Source organism: Scyliorhinus torazame, chromosome 4 (assembly GCF_047496885.1).
Source record: "Scyliorhinus torazame isolate Kashiwa2021f chromosome 4, sScyTor2.1, whole genome shotgun sequence".
Classification (NCBI taxonomy): domain Eukaryota; kingdom Metazoa; phylum Chordata; class Chondrichthyes; order Carcharhiniformes; family Scyliorhinidae; genus Scyliorhinus; species Scyliorhinus torazame.
In genome coordinates, this window is record NC_092710.1 from 212,037,843 (window position 1) to 212,062,364 (window position 24,522).

Here is a 24,522-nt window from a genome sequence, read left to right on the forward strand (position 1 = left end):
GGGTACCCATCCGGTCCCGGGGCCTTACCCGACTGCATGGCCTTCAAACCTTGCACTATCTCCTCCAGCCCAATCGGGGCCCCCAGCCCTCCTACCAGCTCCCCGTCCACCTTCGGGAAAGTCAACCCATCCAAAAAGTGCCTCATCCCCTCCGGCCCCGCAGGGGGGTCCGACCTATACAACCTGCTATAAAAGTCCCTAAAGGTCTTGCTCACCCCCGCCGAGTCCCCAACTAAGTTCCCATCCCCGTCAACAACTTTCCCGATTTCCCTAGCTGCCTCCCTCTTCCTGAGCTGCTGTGCAAGCATCCTGCTGGCCTTCTCACCGTGCTCGTAAATCACCCCCTTCGCCTTTCTGAGCTGTTCCACTGCCCTCCCGGTGGTTAACAAACCAATTTCCGCCTGTAGCCTCCGACGTTCCCTTAAAAGCCCTGCCTCTGGAGCCTCCGCATATCTCCTATCAACTCGTAGAATCTCTTTTACCAGTCGGTCTGTTTCTGCCCTGTCCGTCCTGTCCCTGTAAGCCTGGATCGAGATCAGCTCTCCTCTCACCACTGCCTTCAGTGCTTCCCAGACCACCGCTGTTGAGACCCCCTCCGTATCGTTTACCTGCAGGTAGTTCAGCTAGCACTTCTCAGCCTCTCGCATACCGCCTCATCCGCCAACAGCCCACATCTAACCTCCATTGTGGGCACTGCTTACTATCCATACTGACCTGCAGGTCCACCCAGTGCGGATCATGGTCCGAAATCGTAATCGCCGAATACTCCGTGTCCACCACCCCTGCCAACAGGGCCCTGCCCACAACAAAAAAATCTACCTGGGAGTACACCTTGTGTACGTGGGAGAAAAAAGAAAATTCCTTGCCCCCCCCCCCCCACCCCCTCCATGAACCCTTTCAGCTCCTTTGCCAATGATGGCACTTTGCCCATTCTCGAGCTTGACCGGTCCAGGCCTGGATCAATAACCGTATTGAAATCCCCACCCATAATCAGCCTGTGCGAATCCAGGTCCGTAATCTTCCCCAACACCCTCTTTATAAAACCCCCATCGTCCCAATTTGGCGCGTATACATTGACCAGCACTACGTCCATACCCTGCAGCTTGCCACTAACCATGATATATCGATCTCCCACATCCGAAACTATTCTTCCCACCGAATCCGAATCGCAGCTCCTCTTGTCTTTGAATCCAGCCCCGAGTGGAAAACCTGACTAACCAAACCTTTCCTCAACCTGACCTGATCTACTACTCTAAGATGTGTCTCCTGCAGCATCACCACGTCCGCCTTCAGTCTCCTCAGATGGCTTAATTTTTCACCTTTTCACTATTCTTTAAGAAATGCACACAGTAAATATAATTTTTTGTTTCAAAAAACAACACATGCAAACAGGTATAATGATATAGTCCATTTTTGTTCTTCTTCCTCCAACTGAAATCCTTCTCGATTGACAATCTCTTTGAACAAAAAGGTCCTTGCACAATCCATCCATTTCTCTACGCCTCGGCATTTCTCTTTCAAGTCAGATACTTTAGTTCATCACCGAGTCCCTTGCAATTCTCCAACACAGGGGCATTGGTTATCACAGCTTTCAGGCAGTCAAATGCCTGTTGAAAGTCCGCTGTGCACAGAAATATTCGACGTTTCTTCAGCAAGTCCATCTGTGGAGCCACCACGCTACAAAGATTTTGCACAAATGTTCGATCAAATCCACTCATGCCAAGAAATCGCATTATTTCCCTTCGACTCGAGGGTATCGAAAATTCCTCAAGGAAAGTGACTTGGGCTTTTCCAAATTCACTTTTGGCTAGGTTTACCACCAAACCCGCCTCCTGAGGTCGATAAAATAACTCCATCAGATGTTTTACATGTTCTTTCCATGTCTGGCTGAAAATTACCAGATCGTCGATGTATACCGCACAATTGGGTAATCCTGAAACAACTTTGTTAGTTAAACATTGAAATGTGGCTGGGGCGTTTTTCATGCTAAATGGCATAGCTTTGAATTGGTATATACCATCTGGAGTCACAAAAGCTGAAATCTCCTTCGCCGTGTTGGATAAATTTGGAAAAAAAGCTGATTGTTCCACTTTCTCAATGCAATCCTCCAAATGTGGGATAGGATAAGAGTCCGTGAGTCTTCCTTCTATCTGGTGTTTTTACCACATCATTCACCTCAGTTAATTTCCTTTCAATCTAATAAGGTCCACAAAACCTAGCTTTTAAAGGTTCACCTACCACTGGTAACAATACTAAAACTTTATCTCCACTGGCAAAACTACGAATTTTGGATTTCTTGTCCGCGACCCGTTTTATCACATTTTGTGCAACTTCTAAATGTTGTCTGGCCAATTCACTTGCTCTATTTAATCGTTCCCTAAAATTTGACACGTAATCCAATAATGTAATTTCCGATTCCTCACTCACCAATTTTTCCTTAATCAATTGAAGTGGTCCTTTTACCTCATGACCAAAAATTAGTTCAAAAGGTCTAAATTTGGTTGACTCATTAGGAGCATCCCTAATTGCAAACAGTGGGAATGGAATTCCTTTATCCCAATCCTCTGGATAATCATGACAATAACCCCTCAACATTGTCTTTAATGCCTGATGCCACCTTTCTAACATTCCCTGCGATTCTGAATGGTACGCAGTTGATTTAAATTGTTTTATTCCGAAGCTATCCATAACTTCTTTGAATAACCTTGAGGTAAAATTTGATCCTTGATCCGATTGTATTTCTATGGGTCGTCCATATCTAGTAAAGAATTTAAGTAACCCCTCCACAATCTTTTGAGCTGTAATATTACGTACTGGAATGGCCTCTGGAAACCTAGTAGATACATCCATTATAGTCAAAAGATATTGATTCCCACTTTTTGTTTTAGGAAGCGGTCCTACGCAATCAATTAGGATCCTTGTAAAATATTCCTCAAATGCTGGAATGGGTATTAAGGGCGGTGGTTTTATCACTGCTTGAGGTTTCTCTATCACTTGACACGTGTGACATGATTGACAAAATTTAACTACATCTTTATGTAGTCCAGGCCAATAAAAATCTTTCTGGATCTTATCTTGAGTTTTCCTTATTCCCAAATGACCTCCCACTGGTACCTCATGTGCAACTCGCAACACCTCCTTTCTATACCCTACCGGCAATACTACTTGATGAACTTCTGCCCACTTTTCATCCGCCTGCATATGTAAAGGTCTCCATTTTCTCATCAAGAAATCACTTTTACGTAATAACACTCTGGTATACACTCAGTTTCCTCTTCCATGTATGCTTTCTGATACATCCGTTTTATTTCTATATCTTTCTGTTGTAACTCCGCCAATTTTCCTGAACTAAAAATATCTGCCTCATCCTCCATCTGTTCCTGTTCTTTTTCAACCATCTGATCAAAAATCTTTTCTGATAATTGCACTTCAACTTCATCTTCACTCTTTAATTTCTCCTCTTGTCTTAACCTGTGACTTTGTGATCTTGTTACTACACAATCCGGAAAAATCCCAGGTTATTCGTCCTTCAACACTTCAGTTGTCTGATTTTCCACTGGCTTATCAACGACAGTAGACATCACTCCCACCTACGATCCAGCTATATCATTACCCAAGATAAACTGTATTCCTGGACAAGATAGTTTCTCTATTACTCCTGCTACCACTTCACCACTCTTCATTGGACTTTCCAACCTTACCTTATATAATTGAACAGTACTCCTCTAACCCTGAATTCCACATATTACCACCTGTTCTGGCAACATTCTTCCCAAACTATATAACTCCTCATCTCTTACCATTAAAGATTGACTAGCTCCCGTATTTCTTAGAATTGTGACTTGTTTACCTGCTCCTCCTGATACACATGAGTAAACTTTACCCACACAAGTAAATTATTTAAAGAGATCTGGCACCTTCTTATCAATCACCTCTTGATCAGGCTGTACAATCTTTTGCATCTCCTTCACTTCACTTGGGCTTTCCTTTACCCCTTTAACAAACCCTACTGTCTAATCCTGTTTTACCACATCAGCTTTCCCAGTGCTTTTCTTCAACCACCAACACTGTGACTTTACATGGCCTAGTTTATTACAGTGAAAACATTTGAAACTTTCCATGTCTTTTCCACCCTCTATTTCTTTTTTAACCTGAGGTACACTCTCCTTAGTATCTCCCATCAGTTCACCTTTGCCTCTACCACTTGAGCATTTCTCATGTCCCCAGTTTCCATCCCTCACAGGCTGAAACTGATGTCAGAAACCAAACTTTGATTTATTAACTAATTCATAATCATCTGCCATTTCTGCTGCTAACCTCACAGTTTTAACCCTCTGCTCTTCCACGTGAATTCTCACTACATCAAGAATTGAATTTTTAAACTCCTCCAAAAGTATAATTTCTCTGAGAGCTTCATACGTTTGGTCTATTTTCAAAGCCCTTATCCACCTATCAAAATTACTCTGTTTGAGCCTTTCAAACTCCATGTATGTTTGACCAAATTCCTTCCTTAAATTTCTAAACCTTTGTCTGTAGGCTTCAGGCACTAGTTCATATGCACCTAAGATGGATTTTTTCACCTCCTCATACATCCCAGATACCTCCTCCAGAAGTGATGCAAACACTTCAATAACCCTACCTACCAGCTTTGTTTGAATCAGTAATACCCACATGTCCTGTGGACATGTCATTTGTTTAGCCACCTTCTCAAATGAAATGAAAAAGGCTTCTACCCCCTTCTCGTCAAACCTTGGCATTGCTTGGACATATTTAAATAGATCCTCACCAAGCCTTCGACTTTGTTGCTCTTTCTCACTATCCTCATCACTATCATCCAACTGTAGGTTTCCCTTTACGTCTGCCAATTTTAACTGACCAAGTTCAAACTCTCTCTCTTTATCTTTTTCCCTGATCTGTATCTCCCTTTCTCTTTCCTTTTGTTCTACTAGGGCTATTCTTTCTTTTCACCTTTCGTCTCTCTCCTTTTCTTTTTCCTCTTTCTCTCTTTCTCTTTCCGTTCGATCTCCTTCTCTTTCTTTTCCCGCTCTTTCTCTCTCTCTTTCTATTTCCTCTCTTTCGTATTCAAGCTGCTTTAATTCTTTCTCATGATCCATTTGTTTAATTTGCAATTGCATTTTTGCCATTTCCAATGAGTCAAACTGTATCTTAGGCAACTTTAAATGTTGACCACCACCATAATTACCTCATCTTTTCGCATTCTTTCAGGTCATGTTAAATGCAATGCTTTTGCCAAATCTAACAGTCTGCTTTTAGTCTCTGTCCGTAAGGTACTGTGTGTGACCGTCTCCACCCCCAAAAACTTCAGAGCCTCTGAAAGAGCCATTGTCCACAACACACTCCCTACTTGAACTAAAATACCACACCTGAAAAGCACCCACAATATGCTCACCCCTCACTGCCTTTAAGTTCACTAAGCCAATCCAATAGATAGACTTTTATCCCGGGCGAGCCCCCAATTTGTTATGGGCTAGGGTTTAGAGAACCCCAAAGTGTATCATGGAGTTCACCTGGCCCACAAAGTTTACTAGATTGAGGTATGGGGAGCACACGGCCCACTCTACAGGTATGGTGCAGCATAAATGGAAAAGTATTTTTTAAAGCGAAACAATGTTTATTCTATGAACTCAAGTTAACCTTTTTAAAGCATACAGTGAACATCTTGGCAACCATCAGTTCAAATACAACCTCCAAAGAATACAACATTAAGTAATCCTTTAAGCTTTCCTTTTAACATCCATACGACTTAAAACACCTTTTACCAAAAGCATATCAGGTTAAAGTTACTACTGTTATTAGTTTTAAATCACCAGGATCAATTTACAGTCTTTTGATTACAGAGGGAGACTCTAATACACCTTCTGGCTGTGACTGCAGCTATCCTGCTCTGATAACGAAACTAAAACACACCCTGCAGCAAACAGCCTAAAACAAAAGTACAAAGCTCCACCCACTCTCTGACATCACTGCAGTAATAAACACACATTTCTTAAAGGTACTCTCACTACAGATACTTCTATACACACCCATTTATAAACACCCATTTCTTAAAGGTACTCTCACATAACACTGCTGACATTTTACCCAGTGCAGGAAATCAGGCGATGTTGACTGCTGATCACTCTAGCATTCGTTCTTTTAGGCAGTGCCACCAAAAGCATGAAATTCCAATTCCGTGGTCTGGTTTCCATTGGGAATAGCAGTCTCCAGAAACACTAATTGTCTGCTAAAGTTAGGCATTTTTACTCTGTCTGCATAGCCTGTTGAATGGGTACACAGCTGTCATGTCTGGCAGCCCTTCAGTTCCTCCTTTTCTTCTAATTGCCTCACCTAAGAGCTTTCCCATTGGAAACCCATTCGTGCCAGTAATGGCAATGCAGCAATGAAAACAATAAAAAGACCTGGCAGAAAGACACAAAAGAGTTCAAGGACTTATGAAAACCTTTGGTCCCCTGAAATAAAAAAATACACAAAAAGGCTCAAAATGCCAAAACAAAATAGACTAAAGACTTTTATTATATTCTTTCAAACCTAAAAGAATAGAGGCCAGAAGAGCAGATGAATGCAGAAGAGAGCAGGACGCCAAATATATTTAAATCCTTCTTCCTCAACTGTGATTTCCCACCTACAGATGTTGACAGGGCCCTCAACAGTGTGCGGTCCATCTCCCTCGCCATTACCCTCGCCCCCCTCCCCTCCCTCCCAGAACAAGGATAGAGTCCCCCTCATTCTCGCATTTCACCCCACCAGCCTCCGTATGCAGAGCATAATCCTCCGCCATTTTCACCAACCCCAGCGTGATGCCATCACTAAACACATCTTCCCTTCACTCCCTCTGTCAGCATTCCGCAGAGACCGTTCCCTCCCGAGATAATCTAGTCCACTCCTCCACCATACGCAATACCTCTCCCATCACCCTAGGAATTAATTCCTGTGCAATCACAGAAGGTGTAACACCTGCCACTTCCATGCTTAACATCCCAGGCCCAAAACACTCATTCCAGGTTATGCAGCGTTTCACTTGCATCTCTTCCAATTTGGTCTATTGCATTCGCTGCTCCCAGTGTGGTCTCCTCTATATCGGAGAGACCAAACGCAGACTGGGTGATCGCTTTGCTGAGCATCTGCGGTCTGTGCGCATTCAGGACCCTGACCTTCCCGTTGTTTGCCATTTTAACAAAAGACCCTGCTCCTCTGCCCACATGTTTGTCCTTGGCCTGCTGCAATATTCCAATGAAGCTCAACGCAAACTGGAGGAACAACATCTCATCTTTCAGTTAGGCACGTTACAGCCTTCCGGTCTCAGCATCGAATTCAACAACTTCAGATGATTAGCTCTACCCCACCTTGACCCATTTGTTTTCATCCCATTTCATTTTAACTGTCTTTTACCATTTCTTGTCTTTCTTAATATATATTTAACCTCCCCATCTTATCAAACTTCCCTTACCCTTTCTCATGTTTGCTTCCCCCTTCCCCTCCCCCGGCATCTACAGTTCACCCTCTGATGTTAATTTCTCTGCTGTTTGGCCTTTCACATCTTTTGTTCTCTCTGGGGACTGCCATTAGCACTCTTTCCCCTTGGTTTCTGTAGCCATTAGAACCCGGTTTCCCTGGGTTTCTGTGGCCACGACTCATCTTTCATTCTCACTCCACAGTATAAATATTTCCCACTTTCTCTGTCTTTTAGCTTTGACAAAGAGTCATTGGACTCGAAACGTCTTTTCTCTCCCTACAGATGCTGCCACACCTGCTGAGATTTTCCAGCATTTTCTCTTTCGTTTCAGGTTCCAGCATCCGCAGTAATTTGCTTTTATACAGATAATTATTTAACACCTCAGCAAAGCTCTCTGCCTCCATGTGCAACTCTCCCTTTTGCTCACTAATCTGTCCTAGATGGGGAGGCGGTGGCGTTGGATTGGATTTGTTTATTGTCATGTGTACCGAGGTACAGTGGAAAGTATTTTTCTGTGAGCAGCTCAACAGATCATTAAGTACATAAGAAGAAAAGGGAATAAAAGAAAATACATAATAGGGCACCACAACATATACAATGTAACTACATAAGCACTGGCATCGGATGAAGCATACAGGGTGTAGTGTTAATGAAGTCAGTCCATAAGAGGGTCATTTAGGAGTCTGGTGACTGTGGGGAAGAAGCTGTTTCTGAGTCTGTTCGTGCGTGTTCTCAGACTTCTGTAATGGTATTGTTGCTAGACTAGTAACACAGAGACTCAGGGTAATGTTCTGGGGTCCCGGGTTCAAATCTCGCCATAGTATATGATTAAATTTGAATTCAATAAAATCTGGAATTAAAAACATAATGATGACCATGAAACTATTGATGATTGTCGTAAAAACCCATCTGGTGCACTAATGTCCTTCAGGAAAGCAAATCTGCTGTCCTTGCCCAGTCTGGCCTACATGTGACTCCAGATCAACAGAGCGATGCAGTTGACTCTTAACTGTCCCACTCTGAAATGGCCTGGCAATATACTCAGTTCAAGGGCAATTAGGGATGGGCAAAAAATGCTGGCCCAGCCAGTGACACCCACATCCAAAGAACAGATTAAAAAAATACCACCCTTTTACTATTTATATGCCAATAGAAGACTTTGATATTCTCTTTTATTTTGGCTGCCGATCTCTTATCATTCTCCTCTTTGCTTCTCTTCTTTGCTTTTCCACCTCCCTCTGAACATTCTAAATTGAACCTGGTTTTCAATTGTATTTTCTACCTAACATGTTCTTTACCTTAATTTCTATCTCTTTCATCATTCAAGTAGCTCTGGAATTGTTTACCCTACCTTTCCCTTACAAGGGAATAACGTTTGATAATGCCTAATCTATCTCTTCTTAGAAGTGGAGATGCCGGCATTGGACTGGGGTGAGCACAGTAAGAAGTCTTACAACACCATGTTAAAGTCCAACAAGTTTGTTTCAAATCACTAGCTTTCGGAGCACTGCTCCTTCCTCAGGTGTTAAAGTCCAACAGGTTTGTTTCAAATCACTAGCTTTCGGAGCACTGCTCCTTCCTCAGGTGAGTCATTCCTCAGGTGAATTATTCACTTGAGGAAGGAGCAGTGCTCCGAAAGCTAGTGATTTGAAATAAACCTGTTGGACTTTAACCTGGTGTTGTCAGACTTCTTACTGTCTTCTTTGAAGGTAGCTGATTGTTTAACTACCATTTATCCTTCTGAGTTTTGATTCCAATCTATTCAGTCCAGAACTATACTTACCCCTGTTGGGTTCCTACGACATGGAAAGAAACCATCACTACGTACTTAAACACTTTATCCTTAATGCTATCTATTTTTAAAATTGGTCTTTTTCTGCTGGGCAAAGAAAATTAAGATAGTATTAAGTCACATGACCATGGAGCTGGCCTTCTGACTGGGAGCTATCTCCAGGAGTTTCAGGAGCAAAATAATTGTTTTCTGAGATTCTGGAATGTCACACCTCATTATGTCTGGGGAGCTACTGAGAGACTCACATCATACCTGGGACTGTTGTCATGTGAGAGTACCTTTAAGAAATGGGTGTTTATAAATGGGTGTGTATATAAATACCTGTAGTGAGAGTACCTTTAAGAAATGGGTGTTTACTACTTCAGTGATGTCAGCGCGGAAGCTCGTATTTTCCAAGGCTCACGGGGAGGCTAATTACCAGCAGTTAGGCAGAATCATCGTGAGTTAACAGGCCGGATGATGTCAATTGCCTTTTTACTTGTACAAATGCCTCTTTCTGTGGTGCTCTCCTCACCCATGCCTGTTTTTGTTTTTAAACGGGACATGCAAGATTGTGAGTCCAGGAATGAATTTTCCATAATAATTCACGAGACCCAGGAATGAGCGCAGCTCAGTTGTGTTCTCCAGAATGGGGGGCTGTTGAATTTCTTACATCTCCTCTTCTACCGAGTTTAGTCCATCGCAGTCTACATGGTACTCCAGGTAAATAACCTCTCTGGCCTGGAAGAGGAACTTCTCTCTTTTGAGGCAGATGCCCAACTCTGATATGCGACGAAGTACCTCATCCAAGTTGCTCAGCTGTTTTCACTCCGTTGAGCCCGTGACCAATACGTCACCCAAATAAACTGTCCCATGTAGCAGTCCTCTCAGAATGTTATCTACGACACTTTAAAAAATGATGCAGCCAATGACACTCCCAAGGGCAATCTAGTATATTCATAAAGGCCCCTGTGGTTATTTATTGTCACGTATCGTCTGGACTCGGTCTAATTCCAGTTGGAGATATGCGTGACTCATATCAAGCTTTGTAAACAAATGACCTCCAGCCAATTTCGTATACAAATCATCGATTCGTAGCATCAAATACCTGTCCAATTGGGAGGCCCTTTTCACTGTTAATTCATAGTCGCGCAAAGGCGAACAGTTTTGTCTGTTTTAAGGACAAAGACTACCGGGGCTGCGTAATCCGCAAATCTTACCAGGCGAATGATCCCAAGGCCCTCTAGATGGCCGAGCTCTGCCTCAACCTTCGCAGTAGTGCATAGGGGACTGGGCAGTCCCGAAAATATTTAGGCTGCACTTCAGTGTTCCTATGTATTTAAGCTATGGCGCCTCTGATTTTGCCCAATCCGGTTTAGAAAACATTGGGGTATTTCCCCAACATCTCGTAGAGGCCTCCGATGAAGAATCCACTGCCAGTCTAGGCGAAGGCATTTCAGCCAATCGTGGCCCAACAGACTAGGGCCGTATCCTTTTACTACAGTCAATGGCAGCCTTGCACATTGCTGCCCATAGATCACTGGGGTCATCATGGTCCCCGCTATGGCAAGTGGTACCCCCGTGGTAGGTTGATAGTCTTGCCTCAGTATCCCGTAAGCCCAACCATTGTACCACTGACTGAATTCTTTCAAACGATGGTTCACCCATGACTGAGACTGCAGCTTCCGTGTCCAATTCCATTTCAAGAGGGTGATCGTTTACATGAACAATGATCCGAATAGGGAAAACTATTCATCATCGGGCTGTTCCAAATGAAAAGTGTGGGCCCTGGGTTGACGCCTACCTCGGGTGGGGCAGCGGGTTTATTGGCTGCCCTTTGGCTTTCACTCCCTGCGGCTTCTCTGGCCTCATGCCCCACATTGCCAAGGGTCTCCCTTTATGGATTTGGGGACTTACCCTGCCTAGCCATCTCGGTCCGAAACCCTCAACCCTGACCTCGGCAGGACATACCCCAGGGCGGGTGTCTGGGGGTTCCCATTCTGGGGGGTGCAATATGCCGGGGGGTGTGCACCTCCCATACATGCTCACATCCATCCCTCAGAGTTCCTGCACTCCGTTCTCTGCACTTTCTCTTGAAAGAGAAATTTGTACGACCTTCTTAAGGTCTAACAATGTCTCGGCCAGTAACTTTTGTTGGGTCGCCATATTGTTTACGCCACAAACCAATTGGTCCCGTAGATTCTCGGGAAAGGGTCATACTCATAAAATTCAGCTAGTTTCCCCAAATGCGTTAAGAACTCGTTAACAGGCTCCTCTAGGGTCTTCTCAGCCGTGTTGAAATGACAACATTGCATGATGACCGACGGCTTGGGGTCATAATGTTTTGCTGCTAATGATACCAGGTCCTCGAATGTCCTCGAAGGTCTTGGAGTCTCGGCTGTGGGGTACATGAGGTTTTTTATTATGCTGAACGTGGCAGTCAAAATATTACTATCTGTTGCTCACCACCGTTTTATAGTGTCAGCCCTGAAAAAGTAGAGCAATTGCTCTAAGTATTACGTCCAATTCTTCCACACTTGCAATGAATACATCAAGTCTTTCAAAGAGTGGTATTTTAAAAACAGTGCACGCCTTATTCTAGTAGTACGATAGGAGATGACTGTGTTTCCAACAGTTAGCAGTGCTGACTGTAGCTCCACTTTTACCCAAACCTCTTTTTAGTGGCTTCAGGGAAGTCCCAAATGAAAGGTGTAAAAAAAGCTTATTTTATTGCAAAGCAAACTATATACACACAGGACTACTCTGCTTGGCTCCCCTCTGGGACTGGTTTTTATGACATAGCCCATCACTCCGCTAATGGGTCCCTGCACTTCAGTGGGGAAGATCGTACTCTACGAGGCCCAAAGAGAGGCTAATTGGTCCGTCCCCAAAGGTCTTGTGCGGGTTTAACACTCCTCAATACTGTTTCTAAGGTCTTTACATCTTTCCTGAAGTCTGATGCCCAGAATTGTCTACAATACCCCATCTGATGGTAATCATGATTAGGTTGGGCAGCACAGTGGCACAGTGGTTAGCATGGCTGCCTACAGCGCTGAGGACCCGGGTTCGAATCCCGGCCCTGGGCCACTGTCCGTGTGGAGCTTGCACATTCTCCCCGTGTTTGCGTGGGTTTCACCCCCACAACCCAAAAGATGTGCAGGGTAGGTGGATTGGCCATGCTAAATTGCCCCTTAATTGGAAAAAGAAATAATTGGGTACTCTAAATTTTAAAAAAAAGAAAAGAAAAAAAAAGTCATGATTAGATTTGTTTCGAATCATTAGCTTTCGGAGCACAGCTCCTTCCTCAGGTGAATGCCAGCATCTCCACATCATGATATATAAAGCTTTAGAATAATTTCTTTGTGTTTATATTTTAATCCTCTATTTATAAACCCAAGTACCCTTTTTTAAAAAAGTACTTTATTAACTGTGCAACCTTTGTGTATATGGACACCAAGATGTCTCTGTTCACCTGCGCTTTCCGACTGTGCCTTTTATCAATGGTAGTCTTTCCAAAGTGCATCACTTCATATTTGGCTGCATTGAACGCCATTGCTCCTGACATTTGTCTTAAGCCTGTTTTCTGTTTTATTTTTGCTTTTATTTTGTTTGCCATCCAGGATACATTAACTTTGAATGCTCTACCTTTCCCCTTCAATGGAAAATGTTTCAAGTTACATCTGAATTATCTCTGCAATTGCCTTTTCCAAGCTACCTGTGATAAGTTGCTTCTTAAATCCCAGAAATGAGCTCTTTCTCATGTTTACTGTGTTTTTAAAAAAAAATTTAGAGTGCCCAATTATTTCTTTTCCAATTAAGGGGCAATTTAGCGTGGCCTATCCTACACATCTTTGGGTTGTGGATGTGAAACCCATGCAGACACGGGGAGAATGTACAAACTCCACTCGGACAGTGACCCGGGGCCGGAATCGAACCCGGGTCCTCAGCGCCAGAGCACTTTTACTGTTGATGCTTTCTGGTCTCTTTCCATATTTATTGTACAAAGCTAGCATTGCTTCCCCTATTTTTCTACCTATTTTACATTTGGCTTTATATATTTTGTGATTTACCTTGTTTCTTTATGACTATTGAATACATTTGTGTTCGCTTTATATATTTTATATGGCCGTCTTATTGGCTCATATGCTAATATCATTTAGAGCTAATATATTTTTATTTCAGCTCATCCTATTGTTTTTCTGTCATTTAATTTTCTTTTATTCCATACATTTTTTTAAATTGTAATGTAACATCTACTTACAAATATACTTCTTATAACCAAAAACAGACTTTCATCTTCTTTACTCCCATCCTTGTCATTTTGAAAGTGCAAGCTGAAATAAAATGGGTTTGATTGAATAAAATCAAGCCACCGATGTTTCTTACCCAATTAAAAGGCAGAGTAGATAAGACGTATCAAGGTAACTTCTGTTCTTACCTATCAAAGCTAGAATTAACATGTGTGAATTTACCTGCCAACTGTTACAGAGAGTAGCTTAACAAAAAGACTTATCAGTTGTATGTTTAGGATAGAATCATTATGTGAAATGGTGGTAAATACCAGCTATGATTGTGTAGAATCAGGAAAATAAAAAATTTCATGGGGATCGATCGTACGGCCTCGTCGCACCGGATTCGGGAAGCAACGAGCTGTTCAATCTTGCGAGATTTGTGATGCTCGGAATGCCTCGTGAGATCTTAGATGCGCAATCTGGATCTCACCCTCAGTGGGATCCAGATTTGCATTTTTAAGTGACCAGTTAGCCTCACTTAAATATGTCTGTGCTGGAGTCTCCCAATACCCAGGATTGAATGCCTGTGCCTGGGAGCCTCATCGTGGAGCCATTTATCACTGGTCCACACAGACGTGGACCAGGTGTAACATCACCTTGGGGGCCTCCCTGGTCCCCAGGTGGTCGGGCTCTGAGAAGGGTGGTGCCCTGACATTCCTGCTGTCACTTAGCAATGCCAGCTGGCAGTGCCACCCTAACACTGTTGAGGCATTGGGGATAGGGGGTTAAGAAGGCCACAGTGATGAGGATGAGAGATTGGGACCGTGTTTAAAAATGGCGCCCCATTCTTCCTATACTGCCGAGCTGAGCTCGTCAGTGCAGGAAATGAAGGTAAGTCCAGCCTCGGTGACGAAGTCCTCACCAAGGCCAGAAAAAATACAGAGTCCTGTTTGATAGCAGGTCGTTCTCGGCACTCCATGCACCGAGAGAAACACCCCACTAAACGTGCCTGAAATGGGACTCTGTTGTTTTCTATTAAATTGCACCTATTTTTTCACATATGCCTAGAGTTCAAACAGAGTGTCACTATGGGCTAATTTTTGTGGACTTGGGAGGAGATTGGACAGCTTCAAAATGGTGGCAGGACCTGGTTGTAGAAGCCCAACCCTCCTCATTTCCGACAGATCCAATTTTTGCAGGCAGGGAAAGGACATGATTCACACATGAGGGAAATCTGAACTCAGCAGGGCTAATTGAACTCAGTACTAGATCAAACAGACCCTGTTTTAGCTGTTGCAAAGGCTTTGACTCACAGTGTGGGAGTCACAAATTGATGGAGTAGATATAAAGCCCCTTGAAGGGTGGATAAGGTCTGTGTAATTGTCATGATCTGAAGTTTTTAAAATCCCCCTGCTCTTAAAAACTTTTTAAAAAACTGACTACAACTGTCAATGAGAGCTAAAAAATGTGGGAATGTATCCTCCAGCTAAACAGCCCTCTGAGGTATCTGCACTCTTTTAATTCTGTCCTCTTGAGCATCCCAGTTTTAATTGGGTTAGCACTGGATTCACCATTGGTGGCTGGACCTTCGGAAGCCAAGGCCCTAAGTTTTATTTTCCATGCCCTCTGTGCCGTGTTTCTTGGTGGTGGGAGGCAACCTGCCATTGGCCAGTGGCGGTATTTTGCTGTCAATGGTATTTCACATTGAATCCAGCCCCGCTGCTGTGAAACCCATGGCAGGGGATCGTCATCAGCGGGACCAGAACAAGAATGACCAGAAAATCCCCTTGTCTCCAAAATCTCTCTCCTCTTTACCTTCCTTCAATGCACGTCATTAATTCTCCCTCTTTTAAAAATAATAATGTTTATTATTGTCACAAATAGGCTTACATTAACACTGCAATGAAGCCACTGTGAAAATAGTGGTCACCTACTTTAATATCTTCTTACATGGCCAAGAGTCAAATTTTGCTTAAAATGTTCTGTGAAACACCTTGGGACATTTTATTGCGTGAAAGGTTTATTTTTCAAAGGGGCAACCACATTTGTGGATCTATTGTAGACTGGATGTAAAGGGATTAAGAAAGAGACCCCAATTGAATTTCGTTGGATGATGAAAAGTTTTACAAGTTTACACATAATTAGGATTAAAGTGAATCATTGAATTGAATATTGAATATGTCTGCACAAATCACTGAGAACTTGATGAACCTGAGAAACCACATTAATATCAATTTGGGAACAAATGAGGGAAATTAGCAGTGGAGAAAAAAATCAACTTACTTGAAAATCGATTCTTTTTAAAGAGATTTGAGAGACTTTCCTTTATTTATGAGCAAATGTTGCAATAAATAGCACAAACCACATCAAAACACAATTGTATCATTTCATCTTGACTTTAGAATGGTGAAAATAATATACCTTTTTTCTGACTCTGTCAAAAGAGGTTTATCAAAAATGTTTAATGAAAATTATGCCACTTTAAACATATCTTGGGCGTCATTCTCCGCCGGCGGGAGTCTCCGTTTTGCCGGCGCCCGGGGGTTTCCCGACAGCGTGGGGCTGCCCCACAATGGGAAACCCCATTGACCGGCCGGTGTTACGGAGACTCCAGCCGGCCGGTTGGGGCAGAAATGTGGCGGGGCGGGTAGGAGAATTTTGCCCTGAGAATGGTACAAAAAAAGTCCCAAATAGAAGTTGAAAGGTTACTGACAAAAACTAAACCTAAATAGTTAAAATCAATAAGTTTCAAATATTATAATAAAAAAACACATGCTTATTCATGTATTTATGGGGGGAAACAGGAAAATAAAAATGTAACTGAAATATAAGCTTAAACTTATATTATATACGATTATAATATGTGGCAATATTGTTAGCCCTAGTGTGGAAAGGTGTGATGGCATTTAATAATGCCGTTAATAAAGTGACCTTGATATTTGGTAAATTAAGTGCTCAATGTGGAATTGGGCCTTCAAGTTTGGGTGGATCTCAGTTATAACCTGATCTAGCTGATCTCAAAGGGAGTAGCTGCAATGGGGGTTATTTGTACCTCAACAACCTCAAGGAAGAGAATAATTAGCCAGCATCCATACTCAAAGTTGCAATTTGGTGATATATATATTTTCAAAAACATTTATATTTTTAAAAAATACATATATATGTTATATATAAGTGTGTGTATTATATAGCATAAGGACGAGGCTTGTCTGTTAGTTCTTATAGAGTTGCATAGCCTGCTGTCGCTCACCGCTCAACCTTCGATATGAAAGAATATGAGAGATGTACAGGAGGGTTTTTGCCATTCCTACCCCAAGTCATGCCTCAAGGAGATGTTGAGGGAAAATTGAAAAAAAAACACAAAAGCAAAAGGAAAACACAATAAGCTAGATTTTATTCGTGAAGAAATTAATCACTGAGCACTATACCTCAAGAGTCGACCCAGGATTAGGAGCCATCAATTTTATTTATTTCTTACAGCTTTGTTGATCTCTTCACTGGATCACAATGGTAAATACAGAACTGGCCCATCAAGATCAGCCTAACATAGAATTCTACCATTCCCCTCACCTCAGCAGTGTGAAGTCTTCCAGTATTTCATTTGCTTCACCCATTTGCATGATTCCACTACCTTTTAAGAATCTTTGTGCTCATTTATAGCAAATTTACAGGTAAATTCCAAGATTTTAAAATCATTTTTGGGCCGTTTTTCTTTTATAGAGTTTGCTTCTCAACAATGACTTGTTCACGTAGTTGATTCTCCAGAATCACTTAACTTTAATGACTCTTACAAAATATTTTTAACTGCACATGGAATTAATGTAAGGTGCAATATTTTCTTTCATTGCCTCTCCAGTACACCAGTAGAAAATGAGAACTATTTATATAAGCATGAAATTGTACTGTGTGATATTAACGATAAATGTATTCACAGATTGATAAATAATTTTTCTGTAGGCATTAAAAATGGCCCCATTTAAAGCAGCTTGCAAAGAAATTTCATATTAAAACCCTGAACATTTAGTTATATCACCCAATGTGATTTCAACTCAAAAATAAATAACTGCAAACATTTTTCTTGAGTTTTTTTGAAATATTGAATTACTCTTCTTATTGTCACTTTGATGTTTTAGTCATACAATCATAGAGCTCCTACAGTGAAGAAGGAGGCCGTTCGGCCCATCGTTTCTACACTCACCCCCCGAAAGAGCACCCTGCCTAGGCCCACTCCCCCTCTCTATCCCTGTAACCAGGTGCATTGATCATGGCCAATCCACCTAACCTGCACATCTTTGGATTATGGGAGGAAACCAGAGTACCCGGCAGAAACCAATGCAGACATGGGGAGAACGTGCAAACTGCACACAGTCTCCCAAAGCCAGAATTGAACCCGAGTCCCTGCTGCTGTGAGGCAGCAGTGCTAACCATGGTGTTCAGTTAAAAACTGACCAGCATCTTAAAATTATGAGGAAAAATGAAAATGAAACAAACCTACCAGTATTAAGCCACTGCCAAGTACATATGTTCTAATTGGACATCACTGAGTTCTTGTCAGGAATGTGTAACAAATTCGAGAGCCAGATTGCTTAGCAGGCATTTTTATCATTCCAGTCAAACAAAATGTTGCCTAATGAACATGCAATAAACTACTACATGAATAATAATAATTCTCCAAACTATATACTATAATAATACATATAGGATAGTCATGTCATAAACATATACTCTGAGAGCCCAGTAAAGGAAATATATTTATTTATTTGAATTACAGGTGCTTTTAAGCAGTTTAGTGGCATCTGTTGACAACAATGACACTAGCTCAGGTGTGCGCACTGTTTCTTACAGAGGTCATAAACAGAAACTTAAAAACAATACTTTAAAAGAAAGGTAACAGTTGGTTCTCCAGGCTTCGAATGACATTTATTACATTCCTGTATATTACAAGGCAGCAATCTGTTAATAATTAAAAAAGAAATAAAGGGGAAAAAAGACACTATTGTCATTTTATACAGAAACCAGAACATGCACAAATGCACATCACATTTGATTGGGAATCTCCAGCATCAGAGCTAAAGACTTCCCTTAAAATGGAAGAGTTTTTCTCAGCATAGTTGGCTCTTTTTGAACCCTTAAAGGTCTAGCCACAATACTTGGGCTAACCATCTGGCCTTCTAATTTATTCGGTGGGCAGGGGTTAATTATGCCTAATGTTGTATAAACTTAGGTAAATCTACACTTTCCGCTTCAACTGCAGTCCTTGAAATGATTAGCAGTGTCCATGAAGATCAGGAATAAGGATTAGATGTAAGAACCCAGCACTGGATCCATTATACAGTGCACCTCTATAGGTTAGCTTGTTAATATATAGCAGCATCAGAAATCTCAGCAACCAAGTGAGGATTTTAGTGAACCGTGCTCACTGTTGTGGTTATCAGTTTCTTATTTTGCCCTCTTCGTTTCTTGTTTTGAGTCTTTTCATTCCTTCCTCCTTCTCTGTTGTTTTTATTTTCTTTGCCTCTATTTTTAGCTTGTTTGCCTTGCTTTGCTTCTTTGTTGCCTTCTTTTCTTGATCTCTTAATCTTCACTTTGTCTAAAATGAAAGTGCACAGATTAATCATCAATAAATTTAATGTTTAGGACACAAGAATAAGGAAATGTTATTTGAATTGTCAATGCTCGATCATAAACACTGGTCTATTTTTCTAACCTGAGGAATGTAAATAAGTAAGTGTGTAAATAAATGCAAATCAAGTAAAACTTCAGAATACCTATCGAGTATTGAATCCTACATCACACATAGAATTAGAATAGAATCCCTACAGTGCAGAAGGAGGCCTTTTAGCCTTTTGAGTCTGCACCGACCCTCTGAAAGAGCACCCTACCTAGGCCCACACCTCCGCCATACCTAATCTACACATTCTTGGACACTAAGGGGCAAATTAACATGGCCAATCCACTTAACCTACACATCTTTGGATTGTGGGGGGAAACCGGAACAACCAGAGGGAACCCATGCAAATATGGGGAGAAAGTGCAAACTCCACATCGACAGTTACTCAAGGCTGGAATTGAACCCAGGTCCCAGGTGTGAGGCAGCAGTGCTAGCCACTGTGCCGCCCCTAATACAAAATACTGATGCTGAACATCTGAAATAAAAAATAGAAAATACTGGAAATACTCTGCAGATCAGGCAGTATCTGTGGAGAGGGCAGCAAGAGGTCATTTTTCAGGTCAGGGAAACCGAAATAAAATACTGCAACAATTATTATTATTTTGTAAGGGCCCCGAAGAATCCAGCACGAGTTTTAAGGATACAAAATAATAAAGTTTATTTACTATAACAATATATACATAGCAGTAACTTCCCTTGCTACCTTCTCCTTCCTCCTGGTTCCTGGACTGGCCAGCTTATTTATAGTAGGAGTTTCTCCGCCCCCCTCATTGGGGAAGTTCATACTCCCATAGGATTGTGGGATAATCATTAGTCCCCAGCCAATCGTCAGTAGGCAGGTTATAACATATTATAATTATGCATCTGTACAGAACACATCAAATCTCATGGTGAGGTCAGACAGGAGGGGTGTGACTTGAATTTAAAGTCTGCTGAACAGTACAGGTGTTTGTGGCTGCCTGTTGTGCCATGAAAGACCCTGCTTTCAACGTCTCTTTGCTTTTTTTGTGGTCTCCATGAGAAACTCCCTGTCAAGGGCACTCTTTATGTCATTTCCTGCACCGGCAAGATTAGCTCGCCAGTGCAGGAAGACTACTAGCGGAACATCGTGCCATTGTCCAGTCCCTCTCAACACTCCCACCGCCGCTTCTCGACATCCCCACTTCACCCAAGTTGCATCTTCCGGGGTCCTTGAGCTCCCCCTCATGCCACCTCTTATGGACAAGGCCACCCCCAGGCCTAACCCCTGGAAAGGTGATCCTTTTACCTGGGCACCTTGTTACTGTCAGCCTGGCACCCTGGCAATGTCCCTGCCAGTCTGGCTCTGCCACCCAGGTGCCCTGACAGTGCCCAAGTGGCAGTACCAAGGAGCCAAAGGTAATGCTAGGGTGCCACCCTTCCCTGTCCCAAACCACCTAAGGGCCTCCACTGGCTTGGGTGAAACCCCCAGGTGCCATTACAATTGGTCCACGTTTGTGTGGACCTGCACTAAATGTGCCATGGCGATGTCTCCCAGGCCTAATGGCTCATCTACATATGTGTGCCTGGATCTCACCAACATCTGTTGAATCCCGCGAGACATTGGGCACGACAAGGCTGCTTTCGCACCTGTGGTCATCAGCCCCACTGTTACCTTATGGGCTTGAAAGTCTGGGAGCGATATTTAAAGGGTACTCAGGCAGCCATTTGTTTACTACAGGCCAGAAGCTTCGGCACCTCAGTGGATCCAAGTTCTAAAATAGGCAGTCACAATCTAGTGAGCATTGCACTGACCCGTGTCCACAATTAGCAGAGGCAGTGACAGCAGAGGCCTCTGAACTTCAGAGGATTGCTGAAATTCAGAGGATTGCTGGAGACCAGGCCCCTGCTGAGCCCAATGCTGATAACGAGCCTCTGGATGTAAGCCTAAGAAATGTATTGGTGGTGCAGAGACCTACAGGGGAATATCAGGCAGAGATGCCAAAGGCCATATTCCATAGAATCCCTACAGTGCAGAAGGAAGCTATTTGGCACATCAAGTCTGCACCAACCTTCCAAAAGAGTACCTTACCCATGTCCAGTCCCCCACTCTATCCCCATATCCCCAACTAACCTGCACACCTTTTGGAAACTAAGTGGCAATTTTAGAGCATGGCCGATCCATCTATCTTGCACATCTTTGGACTGGGAGGAAACTGAAGCACCCGGAGGAAACCCACACAGACACGGGGGAACGTACAATCTCCACGCAGTCACCGAAGGCCGGAATCGAACCCAGGTCCCTGGCGCTGTGAGGCAGCAGTGCAAACCCTTATGCAGACTGGACCAAAGGCTGGAGGAGTCCGTCTATGTTCTGTCTGAGCAGGAGACCCTTATCAGGTCAGATCTCTCTCGGCTTCGGACCAACAGAGAACATCCGTCAAATTCCTCAATGGCAGATGTTGGGACTGCACCCAGACATAGTGGCAGGTAATGAAATATTGGTAAATAGTGGTAGGTTCAGAAATATTGAAGGCGCACAGGTGTACAACCACTATCTATAGTTTTGATACTTGTCACTGTAAGTTCACTTGCACTGTTTGGAAGACTCCTGGATTCCATCTTGCTGCTAGTTGTTTTGATGGTCATGGGCATTTAAGGGTTTGGAATCTGGGATCCAATCAGAGTCCAATCATGAAACCTCATTGACTCAATTGTCCCACTTTATCAACATTGTGATTACTCAGTAATCCTACATGTGCCTGATTAAGCATTGGCCATCAGTTGTGCGTTCAGTGTGGCCAAGCATTACTTGCAGCTCACTGTGTTCAGCATTTGAGTCTCATCTCCTGCTGCTGTTGTAGACATGGGCAGATGGCATGTGTACTTGAGGAGAGTTAAATCTGCTGTGTGAGTGGTAAGGAAAACTGTGGTTTCAGGACTATGAGACTGAAGCTCTACGCTGTCTTCTTAACTGTAGAAAGCCAGACATTTCCCTACTTGTCTGGAAGAAGCTGTGGTCGCAATGATCAATCATGAATGGCCTTTCTTGGTGATTTGTCTTTTTATTCACTCGTGGGATTTTGCTATCACTGGCTCGGCCAGCATTTGTTGCCCATCCCTAATTGCCCTTGAGAAGGTAGTGAGGAAATGCCGTCCATAGAATCCCTACAGTGCAGAAGGAGACCATTTGGCCCATCGAATCTGCACCAAACCTCCAAAAGAGCACTCTATTTAGGCCCACTCCTCTGCCCTATCCCCGCAACCCCTCGCATTAATCATGGCCAATCCACCTAACCAGCACATCATTGGACACTAAGGGACAATTTAGCATCTGCCTCCGTAGATAGTTCAGGCAGTGTACTATTGGGCCTCCCTCCACTAACACCCCGACTCATCCCCCCCCCCGCCCCCCCGTACATTGGTACTGAGGGGAAGGTACCCTGTTCCACCAACACAAAATTATTGTTTGTACCGTTTGGCCTTGTATTTTTTTTGACTGTTTTAATACAATGATATGGCCAATCCATCTAACTTGCATATCTTTGGACTGTGGGAGGAAACCACAGCACCCACAAAGGAATCTCACACAGGGAGACTGTACAAACTTCATACAGGCACCAAAGGCCAGAATCGAACCCGGGTTCCTGGCGCTGTGAGGCAGCAATGCCATTGTGCCACCTTAGAATCATAGAAGCCTTACAGAGCAGAGGAGGCTACTCAGCCCATTGAGTCTGTACAGACCCGCTGAAACAGCACACTACCTAGGCCACTCCCCCACATACCACCTGACCTTCACATCTTTTTGAACAGCAAGGGGCAATTTTATCATGGCCAATCCACTTATCTTGCACACCTTTCCTGAACGACTGCAGTCCATGTGGTGTAGGAATATCTATAGTGCTATCAGGAAGGAAGTTCCAGTATTTGGATCAGCAACAGTGAAGAAACGGCGATATATTTCCAAGTCACGGTGATGTGTGACTTAGAGGTAAACTTCCAGGTAGTGGTGTTCCCATGTGTCTGCTGCCCCTGTTCTAGATGGTAGTGGTCATGGGTTTGGAAGGTGCTGTCTAAGGAGCCTTGATGAGTTCCTGAAGTGCATCTTGTATATGGTGCAGACTGCTGCCACTGTGTTTCAATGATGGAGGGAGTAAATGCTTGGATGGGGGGCTAATCAAGCAGGCTACTTTGTCCTGGATGGTGTTGAGCTTCTTGAGTGTTGTTGGAGCTGCACTCATCCAGGCAAGTAAAGAGTATTCCATTACACTTCTGACTTGTACCTTGTAGACAATGGATAGGCTACAGGGGGTCAGGAGGTGAGTTATTTGCCGCAGGACTTCTAGCCTCTGACCTGCTCTTGTAGCCACAGTATATATGGTTAGTCCAGTTCTGTTTCTGGTCAATGGTGATCCACCAGGATGTTGATAGGGCACGGATTCAGTGACGGTGATGGCATTGAATATCAAGGGACAATGGACATTGCCTAGCACATTTCTGTTGTAAAGTTACTTGTCACTTGTCAGTCCAAGCCTGGATATTGTCCCAGTCTTACTGCATTTGGACATGAACTGCTTCAGTATCTGAATAGTCATGAATGGTGCTGAATACTGTGCAATCATCAGCGAACACTTCTGATGTTATGATGGGAGGTAGGTTGATGAATCAACTGAAGATGGTTGGGCCTAGGACACACCTTGATGGACTCCTGCAATGTCCTGGAACTAAGATGATGGACCACTGACAACCACAACCATTTTCCTTTCTGCCAGGTTTGACTCCAACCAATGAAGAGTTTTCCCTCTAATTCCCATTGGCTTCAATTTTGCTTCTTCACGCCCTGAATTTGACATATAAATATTATATTGATGTCAAGGGCAATCATCTCACCTTTGGAGTTCAGCTGTTTTGCCCATATTTGAACCAAGGCTGCACGAGGTCAGGAGCTGAGCAGCTCTGACGGAACTCAAACTGAATGTTAGTGAGCAAGTTATTTGCTAAGCAAGTGCCACATGATAGCACTGTTGATGACCTCTTCCATAACTTTACTGAAGATCAAGAGTGTACTGATGGGGTATACTGATAGCCGGGTTCGATTTGTCCTGTTCTTTTGTGTACAGGACATACCTGGGAAATATTTGCACATTGCCAGGTAGATGTCAGTGTTGCACTGTACTGGAACAGCTTGGCTAGGTGTGCGGCAGGTTCTGGAGTACAGTAGTATTGCCGGTGCAGTATTCACTGCCTTCAGCTATTTCTTGATATCATGTGTAATGAATTGAGTTGACTGAAGACTGGCATCTCTGATGCTGGGGACCTTTGGAGTAGACCAAGATGAAGCTCTGGAAGGAGCCACTGGAAAAGAAGTTTAAGGTGGCGGGACCTGAAAAGACACAGGCATTGGGTTCTCTCCAAG

At 43.1% G+C, this 24,522-nt stretch overlaps 1 protein-coding gene across 2 annotated transcripts in view; it reads right to left on the reverse strand.

Moving 5' to 3' along the window:
- Positions 1-18,215: 18,215 nt before the first annotated feature.
- rspo3 (R-spondin 3) overlaps positions 18,216-24,522 on the reverse strand; it is a 135,737-nt gene continuing 129,430 nt past the window's right edge. For both annotated transcript variants that reach the window (XM_072499247.1, XM_072499246.1), the window contains exon 5: positions 18,216-19,067. In XM_072499247.1, the coding sequence (XP_072355348.1) occupies positions 18,880-19,067 (188 nt within the window). In that variant the 3' untranslated portion in view covers positions 18,216-18,879. The remainder of the gene's footprint in view (positions 19,068-24,522) is intronic.